General features: G+C 40.8%; 1 protein-coding gene across 1 annotated transcript; it reads right to left on the bottom strand.

Annotated features, from left to right (window-relative positions):
* Positions 1–26,245, bottom strand: ctdspl2b (CTD (carboxy-terminal domain, RNA polymerase II, polypeptide A) small phosphatase like 2b). Its single transcript, XM_031810268.1, has 13 exons — positions 25,988–26,245; positions 15,536–15,726; positions 11,930–12,068; positions 11,600–11,764; positions 11,058–11,291; positions 10,846–10,939; positions 4,753–4,864; positions 4,236–4,322; positions 3,967–4,029; positions 3,771–3,850; positions 3,368–3,494; positions 3,123–3,218; positions 1–2,864 (listed from the first exon to the last, which is right to left on the bottom strand). Exons 2-13 carry the CDS (start codon positions 15,701–15,703, stop codon positions 2,799–2,801), a joined length of 1,431 nt encoding a protein of 476 aa, XP_031666128.1. The 5' UTR covers positions 15,704–15,726; positions 25,988–26,245; the 3' UTR covers positions 1–2,798.

The following is a 26,245-nucleotide window of genomic DNA, read 5'->3' as shown; positions in this document are numbered from 1 at the left end:
TGAAAATAAACTACCATGTTTAATAGGAAAGAAAAACAGCATGCTGGATGGTTTAACTTTAAAACTTTGTTCAACGCAATTTGGTATGTACATTTTACAACATGGCTAACAAAGATGTCATTTTAAGCATTTAAAAATACATTTTAAATACACCTTATTGGAAATTGAAAAATGTAATTAACACAGTTGCTCTTTTCTGCAGAAAAAGTGCGAAGATCAAAATTTAATTCAGGACTTTCCCACAAAACAAGATTCTCTACATACATGCTAGGTTTCTAACAGTTCAGTGACACTGTCCTAACTAAACATACAGATCTTTGTAAGAAAAACACCATCTGATGTAAAGTTAAATCTTAATGAATACATTTAAAAAGTAGATGACATGCCTTTTGAAATAAAAAATAAGATTTTCCTTTAAGGATTTTCTTTTAATGCAAAGCTGCATGTATTGTACAATAAAACAGGTATAATTCACATAAAAATGAACTGGATGTACATGTCAATTAGCCCATCCTTTAACAATTACAAAGCTCTCCCTTGATAGAAAAGCGCCAGGCCCCCTTTAAGGAGCAGGTTCATCCTACAAGGGCCAACTCTCAACCAACCGCTAAAGTGGGTATGGATAGGGTTGCATATTTGAAAATGCTATAGAATAGAGTGTTCATTATTTATATATATTTTTATAACGGTGCAAAAAAAATGTTACTCTTTGTGCACCCTTCAAAGCAGAGAAAATCTAAGAAGTTGAGAGATCCTTTGGATCATGGACTTTTGATTTGTTCATTTCCCCCCCACATTTTTGGGATCAAGGATGGGAAAATAATTACATTCATAGTCTGGAAACATTGAACGTCGCCAAAAAACAATGTGCCCTGTAATAGACGAGTTACACTAGGTCAGTTCAGTTTTATAGGGCGATGATTTCCAGAAAGGCAATGAGAGAGCAGGCTAAAAGGACTGGTATTCTACTGAGTTTTTAACCTCAGTCTTTCAGATGTTTGGCAAGATGACGTGCATGATTAGCAGGGATAGGGCAGTTGGAGACGCCTAACAACTTTGTTAGCAGGACACAATTCAATTTAGAACAAAAGAAACAGCGCAACTAACAAACGGACCAGAATTTCCTTTACGATTTGAGTGTTTTGATCTTAGAGGCTTGATTGTCTCTGACTTAAAACACTTCCAATGAGATTTAAAAAATAAAGACATGGGTGGCGACGTTTGATCATTTTAGGAAGGAGATTTGTATGGCACCATATACATGGAAAATGTATAAGCTAATGTAAAAGTCCATTATATCAACAAAAGGGCCAAATGGACATGAAAAGGTAAACGTTTTGGGTGTAATTTTCTCTTACGCTATCAGTCATCAATAAAGTGTCTATGATCTGGGATCTGGTTAGTCCACATGAAATAACATAAGTATTAGGTACAATTTCTGACAATGCATCATGGTATATTTTTATACAACTCTCCTGGGCAGAGACAGTCAGACATTCATAACAAAAGGTCCTCCAATAATGATGCTTCTTTCTACTGCATTTAAAAGAAAGGCTTTAAAGCCATATAATAAAACCAATTCCTAAAACAAACAAAATACTAGAGGCAGGTTGGGTTTATACCACAGTGATGAGGCTGTTTATATGCTGGTGGTGCTACACATCGGGCTGTTTCAGGACCATCCATATGTCCCCAGTAACAGACAGGGGTGAGATGTTGACAGAGACAATCTACATTAGTTATAATTCAATACTAGACATATCCATAAAAATAAAACCGTGGCTATGTAAAAATGTATATTTCAATGTAAAAAAATACATTGAAATATATGACAAATAAAAATGTTACTATAAAATAAATGTCAGTAACACTTCACTTGAGAAGTGGGGGACATTTGGTCACAAACAATGAACTGTCCATTGATGTACATTTCTTGAAAGTTACACTAATTGATAGACTTTTGGCAAAGTGTCCTATAAATTCAAACAAAGCCAACTATTGTTTAAACAGAGGTACACATTATACAGGAAGTTCTGAATTGGTTCAATTTGATTTGACATAGCATGGGGATATCCTAACATATCATCATCAATATTATTTTCCAATCAACAGCCTTGGAGAACATCTACATAAAACATAGCCAGAAAAAAAGCAAACAATACAACATTGTGAAATGTGGTAAAAGAACACATTGTGGTTACAATGAGTGTCTACAACAACAAAAAAGAAATTCAGCTAGAGGAATGCATAATGAGATCCTATAGGCTACAGGTAAAATGTTTATAAAATCCCAAGATGGAAAGAAAGATGGGCTATGTACCCATACACACTTTACTGGCCATTCCTGTTAAAAATTGGTCTAAAGCCAATGAGTGTCACTGTCAACAGTCCCATGAAAGCACCAAAGGGAGCAAGAATAATCCTCTTCTCTGTCAGCTAACAATTCAGTCCAACCAGACAGACAGCACCTTGGCCCCTCCGATAGGAAGCCAGGAGAAAGAAACTGCTCCTGAAAAAAAGCCAGTCGAAAGGAGGAGCCTTCTTGATGTTGCCCACAGTAATGTGATCTAAACATGTGGCTTTATAAATTATTTTTTAACCAGATGTTGCTTCAAAAAGAAAAAGGAGACTTTGCACTTTGTTGTTATCGATGCAAAAAAACTATGTGGGGTAAAAAGAGAGAAAAAGTGAAACCTTCAACAGTAATGGCAATGTTATAATCCAAAAGAGGGCTTTTTACATGTCTGTGTTGGTTTATTCAATCATTCGGTATTTCTTCTGTCCGTCTACTCCAGGGATCAGTCTGGGGGAAGAAGCTCGTGCAGACGAAACCGTTCTCGAACATGTGGCCTCACATCCTCATTCTGGAGCACAGGAGACAGACAGACTATATTAATACCACGGTGATATGAACCTAAACCGATGAGTTAAAGAGATGATTTCTCTGTCAGTGGCTGACCATTTCATTTTGTATTAGACATTGGTAGCAGGCTTTTAAAATTGAATGTTGGTGGCATTGCAAAGCACATGTCAATGACAGCTCAAGCATGTATGGCTTAGAAATGAACAAAATATTACTATCCAATCATGATTAAAACATGTCAAATGTAGCTTGTATGTACCAGTTCAACAAGCTTCTCCAAGAACGGGACAAGCTTCAGGAGTTCGTTGTCATTTTTGTCCATGAACCAGCTCTCAATGGGAATGCCATTGGAAAGCTGTAGGGATATAGAAAGGTATACTCTATTGGATTGTACAACAATAGCATAACTAAAAACATGCGAATATAATTTAAAATGCGAAATGTAGGCTTAATTACGCTGTGCTAGGTTGGGTTACATACGTCACTTGGGGCTGAAAGGCTCACCTGATATGCAAAGGCTTGAGGTGAATTGTCAATAATGACGGTCTTGGACAGGTCTCTTCCAAGGATGTTCAGGTCCTTGATGTAGTTCCCTTGTACACAGACACAATGCTCACGAAATAACCTGTGTCTAGGGTTTGTGGAGAGGAGGAAAATCAATCAATTGTTAAGTCTGCAGGTCTGTTTATGAATAATTCAGTCAAACCACAATGTTGACAACTGAACAGCACATGGAGGCAGCACGTGCCCCATTGCCCAGCCTGAAAGCCACAATCAACATACAAAGCAACCTCATCCAAACAGAGAGCACTATAAATGCACGTCAAAGCTAAGGCGTGGTATTCTATTACAAAAACACAGCTCCAATGCATCTAAATGAAGGGGTAGAAATAAACATTTAACTTACCTAACCAACTGTTTCTTGGGATCCAAAATGTTGAGCAACTTGTCTGCATAAACCTTCTTAGAGGCAGTGAAGAGAATGATCTAACAAGGGGAAGACAATCGAATACGTTTCTCACTACAGAGTAGCTTAATGCAAGTAACCGTACTCTTTCCATAAACTGTTACAATTAAATAGGAGAAAAGGAAGCCCAGTTTACCTCATAGATTTGAGACATGCGCTCCAGGAACTCTCTGAAGAACGGCCTTAAACGCACATACACCTGCAGACAAGCAAAGTATTAGTTATTTGTACAAAGTATTCAGAGGCCTCTGTTTCTCCTAGAAACTGATTCTGTGTCGCCCACTTTCATCTGTGGCGGTCTACAAAAGCACAGCTTTAGCACCCTCTGGTGGAAAAGTAAAATGCTTCATTATTTCCCATTTAAAATAGAAACACCTCAATGTCAGATCAAGGACTTCTGTATACCTGGTAAATGACATCTTGAAACAGGACTGGGAAGGTAAGTGCTGCATCGTCCAGCTCATTTAAGCTACAGTGCACCAATGTCTCATCCTGGTAGGAATCACAAAAATAGTTGTAAGTTGCAAACCACCATAACAATGCCCTTTTTATGGGGATGTACCATTTACAGTAAAAGCTTATTTATGCTTGACCCGAAAATGTGGTAGTAGGCTCAATACGGAGGGTGTGACAATTGCGGAGCCTCCGGAGGCATGCAGAGGCCAAATTGAGCCTCCAAAACGTAACAATGCGGAGGGCTCCGTATAGCTTCACATTGACATGATTGGTTGACGGCAGGTGGGGGCGGTCTGACCTGTATAAACAAATTCTCTTCCTTTACAAAAGCAATACTCAACAGCTCTGAGCTGCTCCGGGAAGCGCAAGAAGTATGAATGCCCTGACATCTGCAGAGGCCGTATCACTGTAAAAACTGCACGGCCTATACAGATGTCGGCTTGAAGTGCACCATGTTATCGCTCACCAGGTCGAGGACCAGGGAGAACTCTGGTGTACTGCGAGTCTTTAGTGGGAGAGCAGGCTTCCTGGTCAGCTGTTCCTCTGTCAGTGGAGGTACATGCTTGATGAAGAAATACCTGGACAAAATCAAATCAAACCGTTCAAAGTTATATACAGGACTTAATGAAATCACGAGGGGAAAAAAATATGAAACTACACTGAACAAAAATATAAAACGCAACATGTAAAGTGTTTCATGAGCTGAAATAAAAGATCACAGAAATGTTCCATGATCACAAAAAGCTTAATACTCAAGTTGTGCACAAATTTGTTCACATCCTTGTTAGTGAGCATTTCTTCTTTGTCAAGATAATCCATCCACCTGACAAGTGTGGCAATTTTAAGCAGCATGATCATTACAGGTGCACCTTGAGCTGGAGACAATAAAATGTGCAGTTTTGGGCCTCCCGAGTGGCACAGTGGTCTAAGGCACTGCATCGCAGTGCTAGCTGTGCCACTAGAGATCCTGGTTTGAGTCCAGGCTGTCTCAGCCGGCCGCAACCGGGAGACCCAATTGACCCAGCATCATCCGGGTTAGGAGAGGGTTTGGCCGGCACGCTCTAGCGACTCCTGTGGCTGACACGGTCGCCGGGTGTTTCCTCCGACACATTGGTGCGGGTTAAGCGTGTCCGTACTCGTTGCAGTGATGAGACAAGACTAACTACCAATTAGACATCATGAAATTGTGTAGAAAAAAGGGGGAAAAGTTGGCATGCTACTGCAGGAATGCTACTAGAGCTGCTGACAGATAAACGAACATGAAATTCTCTACCATAAACTGCCTCCAACATTGTTTTAGAAAATTTGGCAGTACGTCCAACCTGCCTCAACAGCAGACCACGTGTATGGCGTTGTGTGGGCAAGCGGTTTGGTGATGTCTTTAGTAAACAATGTTGACAACACACAACTGCATTTTATTAACGGGAATTTGAATGCACTTTATTTTACTCAGCAGTTAAGTAATTTCAGAACAAAGTCAATTAAGAACAAATTCTTATTTACAATGAAGGCAACCCCGGATGACGCTGAGCCAGTTGTGTGCCTCCCAAAAACGCCTGCATTTGTAAAGTATTCAGACCCCTTGTCTTTTTCCACATTATTACATTACAGCCTTATTCTAAAATGGATTACATTATCACGTTTACATAAGTATTCAGACCCTTTACGCCGTACTTTGGTGAAACACCTTTGGCAGTGATTACAACCTTGGGTATGACCCATTCTTCTCTGCAGATCCTCAAGCTCAGTCAGGTTGGATGGGGAGCGTTGCTGCACAGCTATTTTCAGGTCTCTCCAGAGATGTTCTATCGGGTTCAAGTCTGGGCTCTGGCTGGGTCACTCAAGGACATTCAGAGACTCATCCTAAAGTCACTCCTGCGCTGTCTTGACTGTGTGCTTAGGGTCGTTGTCCTGTTGGTTGGTGACCCTTCGCCCCAGTCTGAAGTCCTGAGCGCTCTGGAGCAGGTTTTCATCAAGGATCTCTATGTACTGTGTTCCGTTCATCTATCCTGCCTAGTCTCCCAGTCCCTACTGCTGAAAAGCATCCCCACAGTATGTTGCCACCACCATGCTACAACGTAGGGATGGTGCCAGGTTTCCTCCAGACGTGACGCTTGGCCAAAGAGTTCAATCGTGGTTTCATCAGACCAGAGAATCTTGTTTCGAATGGTCAGAATCCTTTAGATGCCTTTTGTCAAACTCCAAGCAGGCTGTCATGTGCCTTTTACTGAAGAGTGGCTTCCGTCTGGTCACTTTGATGAAGGCTTGATTGGTGGAGTGCTGCAGAGATGGGAAAACCTTCCAGAAGGACAACCATCGCCACAGAGGAACTCTGGAGCTCTGTCAGAGTGATCATTGGGTTCTTGGCCACCTCCCTGACCAAGGCTATTCTCCCCCAATTGCTCAGTTTGGCAGGGCGGACAGCACTAGGAAGAGTCTTGGTGGTTCCAAATTTCTTCCATTTAAGAATGATGGCCCAGAACTTCAATGCTATAGACATTTCTTGCTACCTTGCCCCAGATTTGTGCCTCAACAATACTGTTCCAGAGCGCAATGGACAATTACTTTGAATTACTTTCAATTACTCATGGCTTGGTTTATGCTCATGCAGTCAGGTAGACTCCAATCAAGTTGTAGAAACATCAAGGATGGTCAATGGAAACAGGATGCACTGGAGCTCAAATTTCGGTCACATAGCAAATGGTCTGAATACTTATGTAAATAAGGCATGTTATTTTTAATAAATTCGCAAAAATATCTAACACACCTGTTTTTACTTTGTCAATAATGGGGTAGTCTGATGAGGAAAATGTTTTGTTTAACCAATTTTACAATTAGGCTGTAAAGTGTGATGTGGAAAAGGTGAAGGGGTCTGAATACTTTCCGAATGCACTGTAGATACAGTGACAAGATCCCAAGGCCTTTTGTCGTACCATTCATCTGCTGCCATTACCTCATGTTTCAGAATAATTCACAGCCCCATATCGCAAGGATCTGTGCACAACTCCTGGAAGCTAAGACCCAGTTCTTACATTGCCTGCTTCCTCACCCATTGAGCATGTTAAGGATGCTCTGGATTGACATGCATGACAGCGTGTTCCAGTTCCTGCCAATATCCAGTAACTTCGCATAATCATTGAAGAGGAGTGGGACAACATTCCACAGGCTACAAACAGCCTGATCAACTCTATGCAAGGTAGATGTATTGCGCTGCATGAGGCAAATAGTGATCGCTACATAAATAGTCATATTAAACATTAATTAAAATACAAGCGTCTCACATGCTTTGAAAGCCTAGCATCTTGCTAATCCAACTGCGTTGTCAGATTTAAAAAAGGATTTACTGCGAAAGAATATGATGCGATTATCTGAGGATAGAGCCCCATAAAAACTATTTCAACCAGCACAGGCGTAACAAAATCACAAACTGCAATAAAATAAATAGTTTAACTTTGACGATCTTCCTCGGTTTGCAATCCGAATGCTCATTGTTACACAATGAATGGTCTATTGTTCGATAAAAATCCATTTTTATAGCCTAACACGAAACATTTTGTGAACCGCGTGTGTCGTGAACTCAGTCTCATTCCATTTTGACGACACACTCGAGGTAAATACACACACAGAACGTAACTTTTCCAGTCATGTTTGGTTTCATTGCAACCAACTGGTTTGTTTGTAACACAACCAAACCTGATGGGTCATTTCGCGGGATGTATTGACTGATAGAAACCGATTTGAAGACAAGTAATGACATCATTGTGCACCAATGATTTGCCCGCTGTTTCGTTGATTGACTGTATTTTAACCCAATGACCACTGATAGTCTTGAAATCTAGCTGGGTAGATAGCCAATGAGCTGAGGTAAACGCAATATGTAATGTTTATGTATTGGAAGACCAACCCATGTAGTAAACTACGACGAAAAGAGGGTCATTCGCCAATGAAGTTTCATACCGGAAGGAGCAACGCATGTTGCTCACAGCGTTGTTTTGGTAAAGCGCATATTCAGCTGTTTATATATCAATCAGTATGGCGACTAAGTCGGGGAAAGCTAAATCTAAGTCTAGATATACAGATGTACACACAATTTTAGAAGAAATTAATCGAGGACAATTCATTTAGCAATTCCCAAATGGAGGATTCTTTTTTGAATGGAGAGGACATCGTTTTGGACTGGTAAGTTCTTCTCATGCTAATGCCGTTGTTTGAAATGAATCATATAAAATATTATTTGTGAAATGAAATAGCCTATTTGAGGCTGTTGAGGGGAGGGCAGGCCCACAACAACGGCCAAAGTGAAATGGCGACAGATACAGCTGGTCTGTTGTAATACAATAAAGACAGTAGATCTAGCAGGTCTATAATAATATATTCAACCTTATGTTCCCTGTACTCTATATATACACAATGGGGCAATAAAGTATTTAGTCAGCCACCAATTGTGCAAGTTCTCCCACTTAAAAAGATGAGAGGCCTGTACCACTCATCATAGGTACACTTCAACTATGACAGACAAAATGAGAAAAGAAAATCCAGAAAATCACATTGTAGGATTTTTTATGAATTTATTCGCAAATTATGGTGGAAAATAAGTATTTGGTCACCTACAAACACGCAAGATTTCTGGCTCTCACAGACCTGTAACAACTTATTTAAGAGGCTCCTCTGTCCTCCACTCGTTACCTGTATTAATGGCACCTGTTTGAACTTGTTATCAGTATAAAAGACACCTGTCCACAACCTCAAACAGTCACACTCCAAACTCCACTATGGCCAAGACCAAAGAGCTGTCAAAGGACACCAGAAACAAAATTGTAGACCTGCACCAGGCTGGGAAGACTGAATCTGCAATAGGTAAGCAGCTTTGGGAGCAATTATTAGGAAATGGAAGACATACAAGACCACTGATAATCTCCCTTGATCTGGGGCTCCACGCAAGATCTCACCCCGTGGGGTCAAAATGATCACAAGAACGAACGGTGAGCAAAAATCCCAGAACCACACGGGGGGACCTTGTGAATGACCTACAGAGAGCTGGGACCAAAGTAACAAAGCCTACCATCAGTAACACACTACGCCGCCAGGGACTCAAATCCTGCAGTGCCAGACGTGTCCCTCTGCTTAAGCCAGTACATGTCCAGGCCCGTCTGAAGTTTGCTAGAGACAATTTGGATGATCCAGAAGAAGATTGGGAGAATGTCATATGGTCAGATGAAACCAAAATCTTTCAGCATGACAATGATCCCAAACACTGCCCGGGCAACGAAGAAGTGGCTTCGTAAGAAGCATTTCAAGGTCCTGGAGTGGCCTAGCCAGTCTCCAGATCTCAACCCCATAGAAAATATTTGGAGTTGAAAGTCCGTGTTGCCCAGCAACAGCCCCAAAACATCACTGCTCTAGAGGAGATCTGCATGGAGGAATGGGCCAAAATACCAGCAACAGTGTGTGAACCTTGTGAAGACTTACAGAAAACGTTTGACCTCTGTCTTTGCCAACAAAGGGTATATAACAAAGTATTGAGATAAACTTTTGTTATTGACCAAATACTTATTTTCCACCATAATTTACAAATAAATTCATTAAAAATCCTACAATGTGATTTTCTGGATTTTTTCTCCTCATTTTGTCTGTCATAGTTGAAGTGTACCTATGATGAAAATTACAGGCCTCTCATCTTTTTAAGTGGGAGAACTTGCACAATTGGTGGCTGACTAAATACTTTTTTGCCCCACTATATCTATTTATTATACCTGTTGATACAGGGATCATGTGGAACTATTCTAACTGAACATTTTCTTTCACAGTGACACTAACTCCGAATGGGGAAACCCCAGTGCCAAGGTGTCCATCCCCCACTGAAGCTGGTTCATCCAGCTCCTGCCACAAGTGGTGTTCATCTGCCCAAATGTATTTCTGCAGGCATGGATGTGCTCTGGCACCTGGCATCAGCAGCATAATATTGTGTAGAGGACTGAGGGTCTTCCAAATATTGAAAGTGTTATTTTGTAAATGTATATATTTTTTTTCTTCATGTTTTTTCTCAATTTTTTGGAGGGGTGTGTGTTAGAATACTATTTTGGTATTTTGTATATAGTTATTCCATTCAAAATGTATAACTTCACCAATTTGGCCACTTGGATATATTTGGGCTACTTGTGTGGGACACCTGGGTCACTTCATGATAAATGTCATGTAGCACACTCATTTTGGAAGTTATCATTCTGAAACTTTGCACAAGTACTGTTGCCCTTGTGTTTTTTCTCTGAAATTGTCCCCATCATCCTTTCTGAATGTTCATTTTAAAGATACAATAAAAAAAACTTGTTTTTTCCCCCATTGTATTATCTAAACCAGATCTATTGTGTATTCTCCTACATTCAATTCATATTTACAAACTTCAGAGGGTTTTCTTTCAAATGGTACCAAGAATACACATATCCTTGGTTCTGTGCCTGAGCTACATGCTGTTAGATTTAGGTATGTCTTCAGGCGGAAGCTCTAAAAAGGTTAACTAAGGCTGGAATATTTTGCTTAGAGGGAGCAGATTTGTACTTACGGGTCAAAGACCTCCCAGTCCTCCTCGTATGTCCCCTCTGCAGGGGCTGTGGGCTGTGCCACCACATAGCCTCCTTCTGGAGGGGCGCCTGGGGCTGAGATGATAGGAAGGAGGAGACCAAGAGAAATGGGAAGGAGAGAGTGAAGTGAGAATGATCCTTGTCCATAATAACAGACTCTATACCAAGAAGATATTCCTTTATCTCCAGCTACCTGTGAGAGCAGGCATGTCTGTGACAACCTCCTCTTCCTCGACAGGCACTTCTGGAAGATGTGGAGCCCGCAATGGTGGCAACATGTCGCTGGGGTAAAGGGGCATAGTCGTACACACTTCCTCTGTGGAGGTGGCAGTGCAGGTGGGGGTCTCCTCCACAGTCTCCATGTCCAGCTGCTTGACGATCTCCTCAGCCTCCAACGCCTGGTCTGGGGAGTCCGAACCTGACGTGGCTGAAAATTACAATAGATTACTATATATATATATATATATATATATATATACACACACACACTACTTATTACCGTAGTTCTGCAGGGAAGTTAGATTTGACCACAATATAAAAAAATACAACATAACAAATGAGCGTCATACAAGGTAGAATGAAGACCGAGGTAATATAGTAGGTCATTTACCAGTGCAGGGAGTAGAGACAAACATGGAACAATTTAGGCTAATCTAACAAGTCAAGTTTCTGCAGAGTGCTTGGCACTCTTCGACCTAGCATCATTTTGGGGTATTACCATTTTTGGGGTATTACCATTTTTATTTGCTGGTGAGAAGAAGTTGAAGACTGGAGAGAAGATGGTTCCCAGGAGCGTGGTTCTAGGCGGACTGGTCAAAGTCTCTCCCGCCTCCTCCAGCTTCCCATTGGGCTTCACAGGCTTACTACTCGTATCATGGTTCGTGTCATGGTTTGTTGCTTCTGTGTTTTAGGGTGAGGAGCAGGTAAGAACAACATGATACGTCACTTTATCAAGACATGCAAACTCCTGTAAAAGGCCTGTTGGTGTGCAAGGTATGATTACTGAATAATATAAGGTTTTGTTCCCATCTTTCAATTAATCCTCCACTCTCTTTCCAAACTCACCCCCGTTGACAGAGTTTCTCCTGCTGACCCTGGAGATGGTCCTTCTGGGGGCATCGCCACCTTGTGGTGTGGAAGAGATCAGGTTGTCGTCGACATCACAGGTGAGCCGTGTCTTCTTCGCTGGGTTCTCCTGCTCTACCTGAGGTAGAAACACAACTCTCATATCAGAACTGAAGGACGGAGCATTTAACTGTAGAATAAACCCCGCAAAAATCTTTCAAAATCTTACAGTATTCCCAACATTTATTTTTGAATAAACCCACTAGCAGAAGGCCCAAGGAATTCTGACTCGTATCTGGTTGGATGGACAAAGAACTTGTAGTACGCCAAGTGACAATGTTCCAAGACAAAGAACACATGCCTTCCCAGGGGGATTATTTCTCTCCTGAAATATTGTTTCAGCCAACACTACCTACCTACTTGGGCAACACAATCGAATTCAGACATCAATAAATCACAATTTCTGTGCAATATTCATATCGCAAGAGGCTGAGATACTCTTTCTTTGACCTTCCGTTAAAACAACAAAAACTAGACCATGGTACCATCGCCAATAAGATGCCCTAGATTCCGTTCATTCACTCCCTACATGCACAGCGGAAGCTGAACAATCACTAGCCGGGGTCGCACTCTCTGCATGGCATGCACATGCTGGCTCATCACAAGTGTCCCACAGAGCACGCAGTTAGATGCTGGTGAGGAGAGAAAGGGCTTTACCTCAGTGTGTCAGAAGCATGCGTGCTGCTCGTGCTAACGAGAATGGCGATTTGGTGCCAAAGGGCGCATATTCAGTGGTATGGCAATATTCGGCTACAGGCAAACCAAAGTCAACCAAATGTGTTGTGCAAAAAGTGCCTCAGAGTTGTGGCGACAACAAGAGGCAACAAAAACATTGTCATTTGAAGAACCATCCCCTACTTCACGATGATTGCATGGTGAAGAAAAACGCACACGACAGTAATTACGCTCCTTAGTAAAGACAGCAAAGATAAGTTGTGTATGTATAGTACATGTTCTTTATGTGCTCTTGAATAAAAATCAATGTAGAAAAAATAAATTTAAAAAGCTGCCAACAGCTGCAAAGCCCCTCAGCTAGACACCTACGTTAAACAGGAATTGACAAGTATAACGCCCTACGAAAAAACATCCCACAGACGTCACCCAGCCAAAGACATGTTTCACATTTACAGTCAGCAAAGCTTAAAGAGGATAAACAAGCTGGACAGGATACAAGACTCCGTCACTCAAGTCACCATCCCAACGCTGTATAACAAAATTAAGGGACAAGTTGAAACAGAGCTCACATGATTATTACACGACTACAACATAGGCCTGTCTTTGGTCTAATACAGGTATCCCAAAATGGGTGCAATGCGTCAGGGGTACGCCCCCCCCAAAAAATTGCCCCCCCCCCCCCCATTTTCAAACATGGGGTTATACATTTGGGTGACGTTTTCTCTCACCTGAATGATCTGAATCTGAGATTACAGGGACACTCCGCAACTATATTCAATGTGCGGGTCAAAATTGAGGCTAAGAAGTTGGAGTTCTTCTCTGTCTGCATTAACACACAGGACTCTCCATCATTGTACAAGAACATATTTACAAATCATTTGTAGACCGCAAATTGACCATAAGAATCTAAACATATATAATATTTCACTAAAACATAATTTCAAACTTTGTTTACATTTGTATACGATCACATCTCTATTATTACGGGTGGGAATACTTGGGAAAATATGTCCTAAATTAAAATCACTGCTGATTTCCTGGTATTTTTAGTCTATGTTCAACAATGAAAATTGTCATTTTTTGGGGCTCAAACAAAACGACCTGCAAGGCAAATCTGTCTCACCAGTTAAAGAACCCTGCTATATTTGATGATCATGTTAACTTCTTGGATATAGGGGGCGCTATTTTAATTTTTGGATGAAAAACGTTCCCGTTTTAAACAAGATATTTTGTCACGAAAAGATGCTTGACTATGCATATAATTGACAGCTTTGGAAAGAAAAGACTGACGTTTCCAAAACTGCAAAGATATTGTCTGTGAGTGCCACAGAACTGATGTTACAGGGGGAAAAAAACGGATAAAAATACAATCAGGAAGTGGCGCATTTTTTGAAACCGCCTCAAGGCAATGACTCCTTATATGGCTGTGGAGGAGCTAGGAGTCAGCTTACCCTTTCCACGTTTTCCCCAAGGTGTCTGCAGCATTGTGACGTATTTGTAGGCATATCATTGGAAGATTGACCATAAGACACTACATTTACCAGGTGGTCGCTTGGTGTCCTCCGTCGCAAATATTGCGTAATCTCCAGCTGCAGTATTTTTTCCTCAGTATTTGCCTCGGACGAGAAACCGACTGCCAGGAATGATTTTTCATCGAATAGAATTGTGAAAAACACCTTGAGGATTGAGTCTAAACAACATTTGCCATGTTTGTCGATATTATGGAGCTAATTTGGGAAAAAGTTTGGCGTTGTAATTACTGAATATTCGGGGGGTTTTCTTAGCCAAAAGCGATGAACAAAACGGAGCTATTTCTCTTACACAAATAATATTTTTGGAAAAACTGAACATTTGCTATCTAACTGAGAGTCTCGTCATTGAAAACATCCGAAGTTCTTCAAAGGTAAATGATTTTATTTGAATGCTTTTCTTGTTTGTGAAAATGTTACCTGCTTAATGCTATGCTAGGATATCAATACTCTTACACAAATGCTTGTGTAGCTTTGGTTAAAGCATATTTTGAAAATCTGAGATGACAGTGTTAACAAAAGGCTAAGCTTGTGTTTCAATATATTTATTTCATTTCATTTCATTTCCTATTCATTTCATGAATAGGAAACGTTGCATTATGGTAATGAGCTTGAGGCTATGATTACGCTCCTGGATACAGGATTGCTCGACGCTAGAGGTTAAATTAAGAGTACTACACCTACATATTAATAAACCTATGTATAACAATGTTGCAAAACATTAGCTTAATTTGGTTTTTGTATTCAGTTAGCACAGTATGTATTAACTCATCTCATTTTAGAAGTGATGTTTTCTACCCGGACACGCGTTTTAAATATGCCTGACAGAATTACCACGTTTTCACCCAAAATCACAATATCTGGCCCCAAAAAATTTTAATTAAGAATTTTCACCAAATTGTAAAGCCCCATTACCTACTATCCTTCTACAATCTCTAGAGCCACCGCTAAAATTGGAACACTGAGTGTGAAGACAAGCCGCTGCATTCCACCATGCATTTCTAGGGAAACATGACACTGGGTACTAAAACAGACTTTACTTGTTAAATCTGGATAGGGGCTAAATAAAGGTCTAGTTGAGGGGGGTGCAAAAAGGTGCTGCTTACATAACACAGTGCTAAAATGTTAAACTAGGGACATGTAACTTCGGTGAGCAAACAGCTGTAGAACGTTGGAGGGGGAAATGTTACTTCGGGTGCCAGTTCGGCACAGACACTCAAATACATCCCAGAGATTGCACCCTACTCACAATATAGTGCACTACTTTTGACCAAGACTCATAGGGCTCTATATAGGGAATAGCATGCCATTGTGGAGACAGATAAGAGACAGCACAGCTTACCTTCACAGCATTGCCTCTGATTAATTTCTTAATGGTGGACAGCAGGCCTCTCCCGCCACCCGTCGGCGTGCACTCCTCCACTTCTGAATGCCTCCGCTTGGTACGGGATGTGCGGGGCGCATGGGCAGGGCTCGACTGCTGAGATGCCTTCCGCATTCTCAGCCTCATTGTTTTAAGAGCCACATGTAAGACTGGAGGACAGACAGGGCAAAGCGGGTTGATGGGCAAAAGCGGACAAATGGGGGGGGGGGGGGGGGGGGGGGAACAGTTTGTTAGTGCAAGACCTGATTTTCGACCTCTTCATACAGTCACATGATACACAGCCTAACAGCTAAAAAGGAGTGGAAAAGCTGGTGATTTGAAAACCCTTAGTGAACAAAACACACCAGCAGAAAAAGTGCTGCTGCTAACATCTGGTTGCATTCAAGACACCATTTCCTCTGCATCACAGTACATCATTGCTGCCTACTTCAGTGAATGTGTTTATCTAACAACTGATGGGACAAATTCATCACAAAAAGTATGAGGACATTAGAGATAATGGAAACAATAGGTCCATCTTAACAAGAAAGGGAAAATGACTTACTGTAAGTAACCACAGCACTCTTCTCTCAAGGAGCACACCCTCCCACCCCCGTGCTTACTTTCACATGCTGACCAAACTAGCTCCGCATGTGTGCATGTTGATTTTGTCTATCAACACCAGATGGGTTCGATATCAAAAACCAACTATATTAAATTTGGGGACAGGTCGAAACACGCATGAAACATTCATGGACATTTAGCTAGCTTGCTGTCCTGGGAGATAAAGTGGGTTATTTTACCTGAAATGCATAAGGTATTTTTTTGCTGGATCTTGGCAGAATTTTGGCACATTTTGAGTCACAAAAAATCCTGACATGTCCAGGACCTATCAGGCACCATGCCAGACAGTGGACATAGCCCTCTCTATCCACCACTCCCATTGCACTGCAGAGAAACCCACTGCTTCACTACATCTGCATTACATTACCATGGGGCCTGGCCTAAACAGTGAACACACTTTCTCGACAGATCCTAATATAACAAAGTCCATTTACTTCTGAGAAGAACCTTGGAATGTGAACACAACATCCCTTTTTTCAGTCACTAATGTTAAGTTTCCATCCTTTGTCAAAACATGTGAAGGACAATTTATTTTATTGCCCAAATGAAATTAGCAGCTGATTACAGGGTGGGGATTCGGGGAACATATGTGCCTGTCCATAGATACGGGCGGCAGGGTAACCTAGTGGTTAGAGTGTTGGACTAGTAACCGGATAGGTTGCAAGTTCAAACCCCCGATCTGACAAGGTACAAATCTGTCGTTCTGTCCTTGAACAGGCAGGTAACCCACTGTTCCTAGGCCGTCATTGAAAATAAGAATTTGTTCTTAACTGACTTGCCTAGTAAAATAAAAGGTAAAATAAAACAAAACAAAAAATACAAGACAAATAGCCAGACTTATTCAATACATGCCACAGGGAGGATGATTTCCAAATGAACACTAGTTTTAACAGCTATTGCTTCATTACGGTGATGTTTAACTAGCATGATGGGAATGTTGTGGTACTATTGATGTAATATGACAGCATTAGTGTCCTTGTAATGACTGCAAGCCTTATGGGCACAGGGGTGTCAGTATGAGCAACGCAATGCCGCAATGGAGAGGGGAGCAAAAAGGTTAGCAACAAGTCAGAGATTAAAAATAGCTTCAAATCCAGAGACTAAAAAATGTGTTATGCCTAGACAATAATATAACCAGTAAATAAGATGATTTATGAATGAAGGAAAGACCTAGCTCTCCGTTAGGCTAAGCCAGGCATCAAACAAGGCATGCGGACCAAAACCAGCCAGTGAAGCATTTCTAACCAGAAGGCGCACTGATTTGCGATGTCTATTCATTTTGGCCCACTTCCATACCGCCCATGATGCGCTGCGCTGTCACAGAAAGCACTGCCAACATGCTGCACGCTAAACAGCACTGCATTGCCACACACACGCCTGCATGCTGTATCACATCACTAATGGCATTGACCAAATCTACCGGACCAAAAGTTTAAAAAGGTGTTGTCGGCTTTGTTGTAAATGACTAAAGGTACAATAGGGCACACAAGCGATTATAAATTAGTTAACAGTTGAGTCCTCTGCTTTAAGAAATTACACGTGCATCTGTGAATTGCTTTGCTTTCGTGTGTCCCGTTACAGCACGCAGCAATGTCCTCCTAGGCCACAAACATTTTTGCAGTCTGGCTTCGATTTTTAAAGCGTAACAATTAACTGAAAAGCTAAACCTTTCAATAAAACACATTTCTCCTTTGCAATGTAGGCCTATGACAACATTTGAGCAGTAGCCTAGGCTACAACAACCTAGTTACGTTGTTATTTGGCGTTATTAAATACTTTGACTAGGGTTACAGCATATTTTGCTCATCTGCAAGCATAGCAGCAAAGGCTGGAAAAATATTAATCAATCTCTCGTTTTAATATGTTCAAATTTTATATACAGCATCCTATGTGCATAAGTGGGTCGCAGTTGTACGCACATTTTTTTATAAAAACAAATAGGCTAGGTCTGGCCCGTGAATGTTGTTGTTGACCCCCCCCCCCCCCCCCAATATGGCCCATGTGCTGATTGAGTTTGACATCCCCGGGCTAAACCAGCCAAGGAGCCAGCAGATACAGCACACCTCAATTTTGCATGCAGAACTCAGCATGGATGTAAGAGCCAATGAACACGAATCACACACACATACAGTTCCTCTAGTCACAGCATGCCGATGTTTTTTCCATCTCAAAGCATGACTCATTCACAGCTTCCAACAAACCAAGGATGCAGCCAGCAGCAACACTATACTGGGGAAGAGGATTTCCCTTTTTCTCTTTATTTAAACAAAAAAGGAAGTTTATGGATATATAACACACATCAAGTAAGGTTGCAGATAAAGATAGATTTTTATGAAATAGACAATTTTCACTGCCCCCAGATTACAACCAGCTGTTACACATGCTACAAAGAAAATGGCATGTAGTAGCTAGATGCTAGCTATTTGCACACACGAGTGCATTCTAAAACAATACTAAAAAAAGTGTTTGAAGCGGTGTGAAAACCATTGAAATGACCTCATGCACACATAGCTCAGCGGTGTGACAACGATGCAAGTTGTTAAAAATCTAACAACCTCATTTTGTCATGGCTCAGTTTACCCTACTGCAGGGTTACTCAACTAAATTCTTACAGGGGCCAGATTTGAAAAGGGTTATTTATATTATAATCTTATAAAGCACTTTCATTAAAATTAAATGTCGCTAGAAGTTCAATTTGAGTGCTTTAAGACCAGCACAATTCAGTGCATCAAATAGTTTTACATAATGGAACACATTTGAACTTAACACAGTTGACCTGCATCACATTAATTTCTACATGCATCACTTCATCTTGTTTTTATTTACACATAGGAAACATTTTATGCATGGTATATCTCAGTTTACCAACATCAAATTGTGTCCCATTTACCCAAAAGCTTGTCTTGCTTTGGCTGTAAAGCATCATTTTAAAATCTGAGATGACAGGGTGATTAACAAAAGGCTAAGCTGTGTTTCACTATATTTCACGAATATGAATATTTTCTAGTAATATTTTTTGACCGTTGCGCTATGCTAATTAGTGTAGTTGATGACAATTCTCCCGGATCCGGGATGGGTAGTTCCAAGATTAACTTCTTGTGTCGAGCAATCCCGTTTCCGGGAGCGTAATCATAGCCTCAAGCTCATTACCATAACGCAACGTTAACTATTCATGAAAATCGCAAATGAAATGAAATAAATATTGAAAAACAAGCTTAGCCTTTTGTTAACACTGTCATCTCAGATTTTCAAAATATGCTTTTCAACCATAGCTACACAAGCATTTGTGTAAGAGTATTGATAGCTAGCTAATTTACCTTTGAAGAACTTGATGTTTTCAATGAGGAGACTCAGATAGCAAATGTTCAGTTTTTCCAAAAATATTATTTGTGTAGGAGAAATAGCTCCGTTTTGTTCATCACGTTTGGCTAAGAAAACCCCAGAAAATTCAGTAATTACAACGCCAAACTTTTTTCCAAATTAACTCCATAATAGCAACAGAAACATGGCAAATGTTGTTTAGACTCAATCCTCAAGGTGTTTTTCACATATCTATCCGATGATAAATCATTCGTGGCAGTTTGGTTTCTCCTCTGAACCAAATGGAAAAATACACGCAGCTGGAGATTACGCAATAATTTTGACGGAGGACACCAAGCAGGCACCTGGTAAATGTAGTGTCTTATGGCCAATCTTCCAATGATATGCCTACAAATACGTCACAATGCTGCAGACACCTTGGGGAAACTACAGAAAGTGTAAGCTCATTCCTGGCGCATTCACAGCCATATAAGGAGACATTGGAACACAGCGCTTTCAAAATATGGGGCATTTCCTGTTTGAAATTTCATCTTGGTTTTGCCTGTAGCATCAGTTCTGTGGCACTCACAGACAATATATTTGTAGTTTTGGAAACGTCAGTGTGTCTTCTTTCCAAAGCTGTCAATTATATGCATAGTCGAGCATCTTTGTGACAAAATATCTTGTTTAAAACTGGAAAGTTTTTCATCCAATAGTTAAAATAGCGCCCCCTTAAATCCAAGAGGTTAAGAAAGGCATTGATGTTTATGGTTAGGTACAGTCGTGCAACGATTGTGGTTAACAAAAGCGCATTTGCAAAAAAAAGCACAATCTCAGAACGGCGCACAGAGCCCAATCCAGCCAGAGAAATATCCACCTTTTGGGAGTCAACAGAAGTTAGAAAGAACACAATAAATATTCACTTACCTTTGATGATCTTCATCAGAAGGCACTCCCAGGAATTCCAGTTCGACAATAAATGACTGATTTGTTCCATAAAGTCCATCATTAATGTCCAAATAGCCACTTGTTGTTAGCATTTTCAGCCCAGTAATCCATCTTGAGGCGTGAGCACTTCGTCCAGACAAAAACTTGAAAAGTTCCGTTACAGGTCGTAGAAACAAGTCAAATGATGTATGGAATCAATCTTTAGGATGTTAACATAAAACATGAATAATGTTCCAAACTGAGAATTCCTATGTCTGAAGAAAAGCACTGGAACGAGAGGTAACTGTTGGGAGCGCATCACGAGCCTGAGACACTGGGCCAGACCACTGACTCAGACAGGTCTCATGAGCCCCTCCTTTATAGTAGAATCCTCATTCAAGTTTCTAAAGACAGTTGACATCTAGTGGAAGCTGTAGGAAGTGCAACAACCAATATCCCACTGTATTTTCAATAGGGGCTGAGTTGAAAAACTACAAACCTCAGATATCCCACTTCCTGGATGGATTGTTTCTCAGGTTTTTGCCTGCCATATGAGTTCTGTTATACTCACAGACATCATTCAAACAGTTTTAGAAACTTCAGAGTGGTTTCTACCCAATACTACTAACACTAATAAGCATATATTAGCATCTGGGACAGAGTAGGAGGCAGTTCACTCTGGGCATGCTATTCATCCAAAAGTGAAAATGCTGCCCCCTACCACAAAAACATTAAACCATCCCCCGTTTGGCGAAATTGGCTTTCTTTGTTAGGAAGAAATGGTCTTCACACAGTTCGCAACAAGCCAGGCGGCCCAAACTGCTGCATAAACCCTGAAACAATTTCCCTAGTTAAAATAAATTCATGTTAGCAGCCAATATTATCTAAATATGCAGGTCTAAAAATATATACTTGTGTATTGATTTTAAGGAAGGCGTTGATGTTTATGTACACATTGGTGCAACGACTGTGCTTTTTTCACAAATGCGCTTGTTAAGTCACCCGTTTGGCAAAGTAGGCTGTGATTCAATGATAACAGGCACCGCATCAATTATATGCAACGCAGGACAAGATAGATAAACTAGTAATATCAACCATGCGTAGTTAACCAGTGATTATGTTAAGGTTGATTGTTTTTTATAAGATAAGTTTAACTTCTTACGGCTGAAATCCCATTAACGGGATCGTTATGACAGCCAGTGAAAGTGCAGGGCGCCTAATTCAAACATAAATCTCATAATTTAAATTCCTCAAACATACAAGTATTATACACCATTTTAAAGATACTGTTAATCCCACCACAGTGTCCGATTTCAAAAAAGCTTTACGACGAAAGCATACCATGCTATTATGTTAGGTCAGCACTTAGTCAAAGGCGCAGCCATTTCTCCAGCCAAAGAGAGGAGTCATAAAAAGCAGAAATAGAGAAAATTAATCACTAACATTTGATGATCTTCATAGGGCTTCATGTATGTTCTGTTCGATAAAGTTCATATCTATATCCAAAAATCTCAGTTTACATTGGTGCGTTATGTTCAGTAATGTTTTGCTTCCAAAACATCCGGTGATTTTGCAGAGAACCACATCAATTGACAGAAATACTCATAATAAACATTGATAAAAGATACAAGTGTTATGCATGGTATTATAGATATACTTCTCCTTAAAGCAACCGCTGTGTCAGATTTCAAAAAAGCTTTACGGAAAAAGCACACCATGCAATAATCTGAGTACAGAGCTCAGACACAAAAACAAGCCATACAGATACCTGCCATGTTGTGTAGTCAACAGAAGTCAGAAATAGCATTATAAATATTAACTTAACTTTGATGATCTTCATCAGAATGCACTCCCAGGGATCCCAGTTCCACAATAAAAGTTTTGTTCGATAAAGTCAATCATTTATGTCCAAATACCTCCTTTGAGTTTGCGTGTTTAGTTCACAAATCCAAATTCATTGAGGCGCGAGCACTAGGTCCAGACAAAAAGTCAAAAAGTTCCCGTTACAGTTCGTAGAAACATGTGAAACGATGTATAGAATCAATCTTTAGGATGTTTTTAACATAAATCTTCAATAATGTTCCAACCGGACAATTCCTTTGTCTTTGGAAATGCAGGTCGCTCTCACGCGAGACTGAGCTCATGGCATTCTGCCAGACCTTAGTCAAACAGCTCTTATTCTTTCCCCCTTCACAGTAGAAGCCTGAAACAAGGTTCTAAAGACCGTTGACATCTAGTGGAAGCCTTAGGAAGTGCAATCAGATCAAATTTACACTATCTTGTATAGGCAAAGAGCTGAAAAACTACAAACCTCAGATTTCCCACTTCCTGGTTGGATTGTTTCTCAGGTTGCCTGCCATATGAGTTCTGTAATACTCACAGACATCAAACAGTTTTAGAAACTTCAGAGTGTTTTCTATCCAAATCTACTAATAATATGCTATCTTAGCTTCTGGGCCTGAGTAGCAGGCAGTTTACTCTGGGCACCTTATTCACCCATGCTACTTAATACCGCCCCCCAGCCATAAGTTAATTCTAGCTAGCACCTTACCGTGGGTCCTTGCCGCACTCGCATAACAGGTAGTCAGCCTGTCACGCAGTCTCCTCGTGGAGTGCAATGTAATCGGTGTCCAAAAATGCAGATGACCAATTGTTATGAAAACTTGAAATCGGCCTTAATTAAAAATCTGTCCTTCCGATTAATTGGTCAACCTCTAATTCTGACATTTCACATTCTTAAAATAAAATGCTGATCCAAACGGACCTAAGACAGGGATTTTTTTACTAGGATTTAAATGTCAGGAATTGTGAAAAAACTGAGTTTAAATGTATTTGGCTAAGGTGCATGTAAACTTACAATTTCAGCTGTAGCTATCCTCTTCCTTCATATCTGAATATATATGTGGCCATTTCTAGCAAGCAAAATAAGTTATTTATATTTTGCTTGTGTACTGCCATACGTCATTAACATAGCTCCGTTTGTCACTGGTGCAGGCTAGTAAATATCCTAAACCTAGCCATCTACTGTAGAATGCAAACTAAAACCGGGGAGAGGGGGAGGAGAGTATTCACTTGCTTTATGTACACACAAATACATATTTCCACATAGCTGATGAATTTACATTTGTTCTATAAAGACTAATTGTGTCAATATGGTGTGAATATTGTAGAAAATTCCTCAGCCGTTTTCCATATTAAAAAGTGGAAGTGCCACTTACAGCTCACCATTTACAGTAGCCCACAGGAAATATGTTCCTCCACTATGTAGAGTAGGTTACAGGCAATATGTTCCCCCACCAAGTGAATCATATAATTTTTTTATCTTGCATTGGGGGCTTTCCTTATATGCGGGGAGCATGAACTGTAAACTAACAAAGGTATTTTAGAGTTAAAACCCATGTATATTTAACCTCTACAGGATCGGAGCCACCCAGGACATTTGAGCTAACGTGAGCTAATATGATTAGCATGATGTTGTAAGTAACAAGAACATTTCCCAGGACAAACATGCCTTGTATGGGCAGAAAGCTTAAATTCTTGTTAATCTAGCAGCACTGTCCAATTTACAGTAGCTATTACAGTGAAAAAAATACAATTTTGTTTGAGGAGAGTGCACAACAAAAAATGTATCACGGCAACGGATTTGATACATTCACCTCGGAAGGTAAATAATGTACTTACATTAAGTTATCTTGCTCTGATTTGTCATCCTGAGGGTCCCAAAAATAAAATGTAGCGTAGTTTTGTTTGATCGAATCAATTTAGGTTCTACATTTTGAACCCCTGCTGTGCCTGCCTGCCACCCCCCGAAAATGTGAAAAAGGTGTCCGATCCTTAAGAGGTTTTACGTAGTAAGAGGTGAGGGATATGTCCAATATACCATAGCTATGGGCTGTTCTTAAGCACGACGCAACAGAGTGCATGGATACAGCCCTTAGCAGTGGTATATTGGCCATGTACCACAAACCCCAAAGTGCCTTATTGTTATTATAAACTGGTTACAACATAATACAGTACAAATACATGCTTTTTCATGTCCATAGTATACGGGCTGATACCACAGCTGGAACCATTATATACTCCTATAAAGAAATTCTAGACTGTGGTTCGAGCCCTGGATGCTGAAAGCCATGGTTTTTCAGACCGTATACCAGTTATGACAAAACATGTATTTTTACTGGTCTCATTACATTGGTAACCCACTTATAATAGCAATAAGGCACCTCAGGGTTTTGTGAAATATGGTCAATATACAGCGGTTAAGGTCCGTGACCCAGCCAGTAAGGCCCGATGGTGCTTCTTGCCTAAGAACAGCCCTTACATGTGGTACATTGGCCATATACCACCCACCATCGGGCCTTACTGCTTAAACATACAGCACCAACTACATAAATATCTGTTATTAAGGTCCATTATCTGCTACCTGGTCTTTAATTGTGGGCTCTAGAAAGAGTTCCCATAGTGACTGCAGCAGCCCATTCATTCGCCCTCACTACTAATTGTTTGGTGGTGGCGGTGCATCGTCCCATAACATGTGGAAGGTATGGTTAGATGAGGGGATGGTCGATCAAAATGAGTGGAAAGTGGAACACCAGGCACACTTCATTGATATAGCTAGTTAGCTAAATAGACAGTCTTCTGGCAAGTTAATCGAATTGTCACTGTTCAAAATGTTTGACTCCTTCGTGTAATGGGCCAATGCTGGTTGCAATTCAAAAGAAAACATGGAAAGCTTTCGCACTTGGTCCAGAGCTAATTACCAACTAACTTTTTCTATGTCCATGGACGGGCAGCCCTAACCAGGCTAGTATACAGAAAGTGGGCGGGAAATTAAAGCTTGCTACCGACCACTCGTGTCCAGGTAGAAGGCCGTAAAAGCAGGACGCCAGTAGTAACTAACTAGCTAAACATCACGCGAGTTCGCTGCTAGCAAGTAACAAACATCGTTCGAAAGTAGCGCGCGATGTTAGTTCACGTTAGCTAGCCGTGGCGGCTACCCCGCTAGCTAGCAAAAAACACAGCACCTAGATAACTAGCTACTGTACCTGCCATTTCTCACTGTCCATTTTCAACTGAGAAATGTTAGCGGTTTAGCTATGCAGTTAGCTGTTAGAATATCTAGCTAGCGAAATTAAAACTTAGGTTGTGAGAGGCTGGACAAGCAATATTTTAGCCCCTTCTGTCCAAAGACAAATTTGACTAGCTAGCTAGTTGCTAACGTTAACTAACATTAGCAAAACTTAATTAGCTAGCACTACCTAAACTTTGCTAGCTGATTAGCTACCTAGCTTGGCAACATGGATCTAGTCAATTAGCTGTTTTAGGCAAGTTAATCAAGACTGTTGTAAATGTAAAGAAATCAAACCAAAATTTACAAAACCATTGACTAATTTTCCGCAGCAAAATGGTTACATGTTAGCAAACCAGGAGGCCGAGATTTTAGCAAGACAGGGTCAAGTTGGCTGGCTAACTACTGTACGTTAGATTGCTGTTGTCCATGCCTTGGGGGCGAGAAAGGAAAATATTTATTTGTACGTCACTCACACATGCTGAAAGACGCTTGAAATAATCCCTACTTACTTTACAGTACTCCACAGTATCTCGAAAACGAGTTGACTGATCAAGCACTGCTGGCTGCCACGGTGCGGACAGCAGTTGCTTCTTCTTCTTTTTCTTCTTGTTTCCTCTCTGCTGTGCTGTTTTTATGAACCGTCTAGTAGCTGATACTGCGATGTGCTCCCAGACGCCATTTCCCGCCTCCTCACCCACACTCTCTCGATGCAGATACCCGGATGACAGAGGACCGCTTGAGCCAGAGGCGTCAATGAGGTGGTTCGT

This window comes from Oncorhynchus kisutch, linkage group LG3 (genome assembly GCF_002021735.2).
Source record: "Oncorhynchus kisutch isolate 150728-3 linkage group LG3, Okis_V2, whole genome shotgun sequence".
NCBI lineage: Eukaryota > Metazoa > Chordata > Actinopteri > Salmoniformes > Salmonidae > Oncorhynchus > Oncorhynchus kisutch.
Note: the sequence above shows the minus strand (reverse complement) of the source record. Positions and strands in the feature narration are given on the sequence as shown.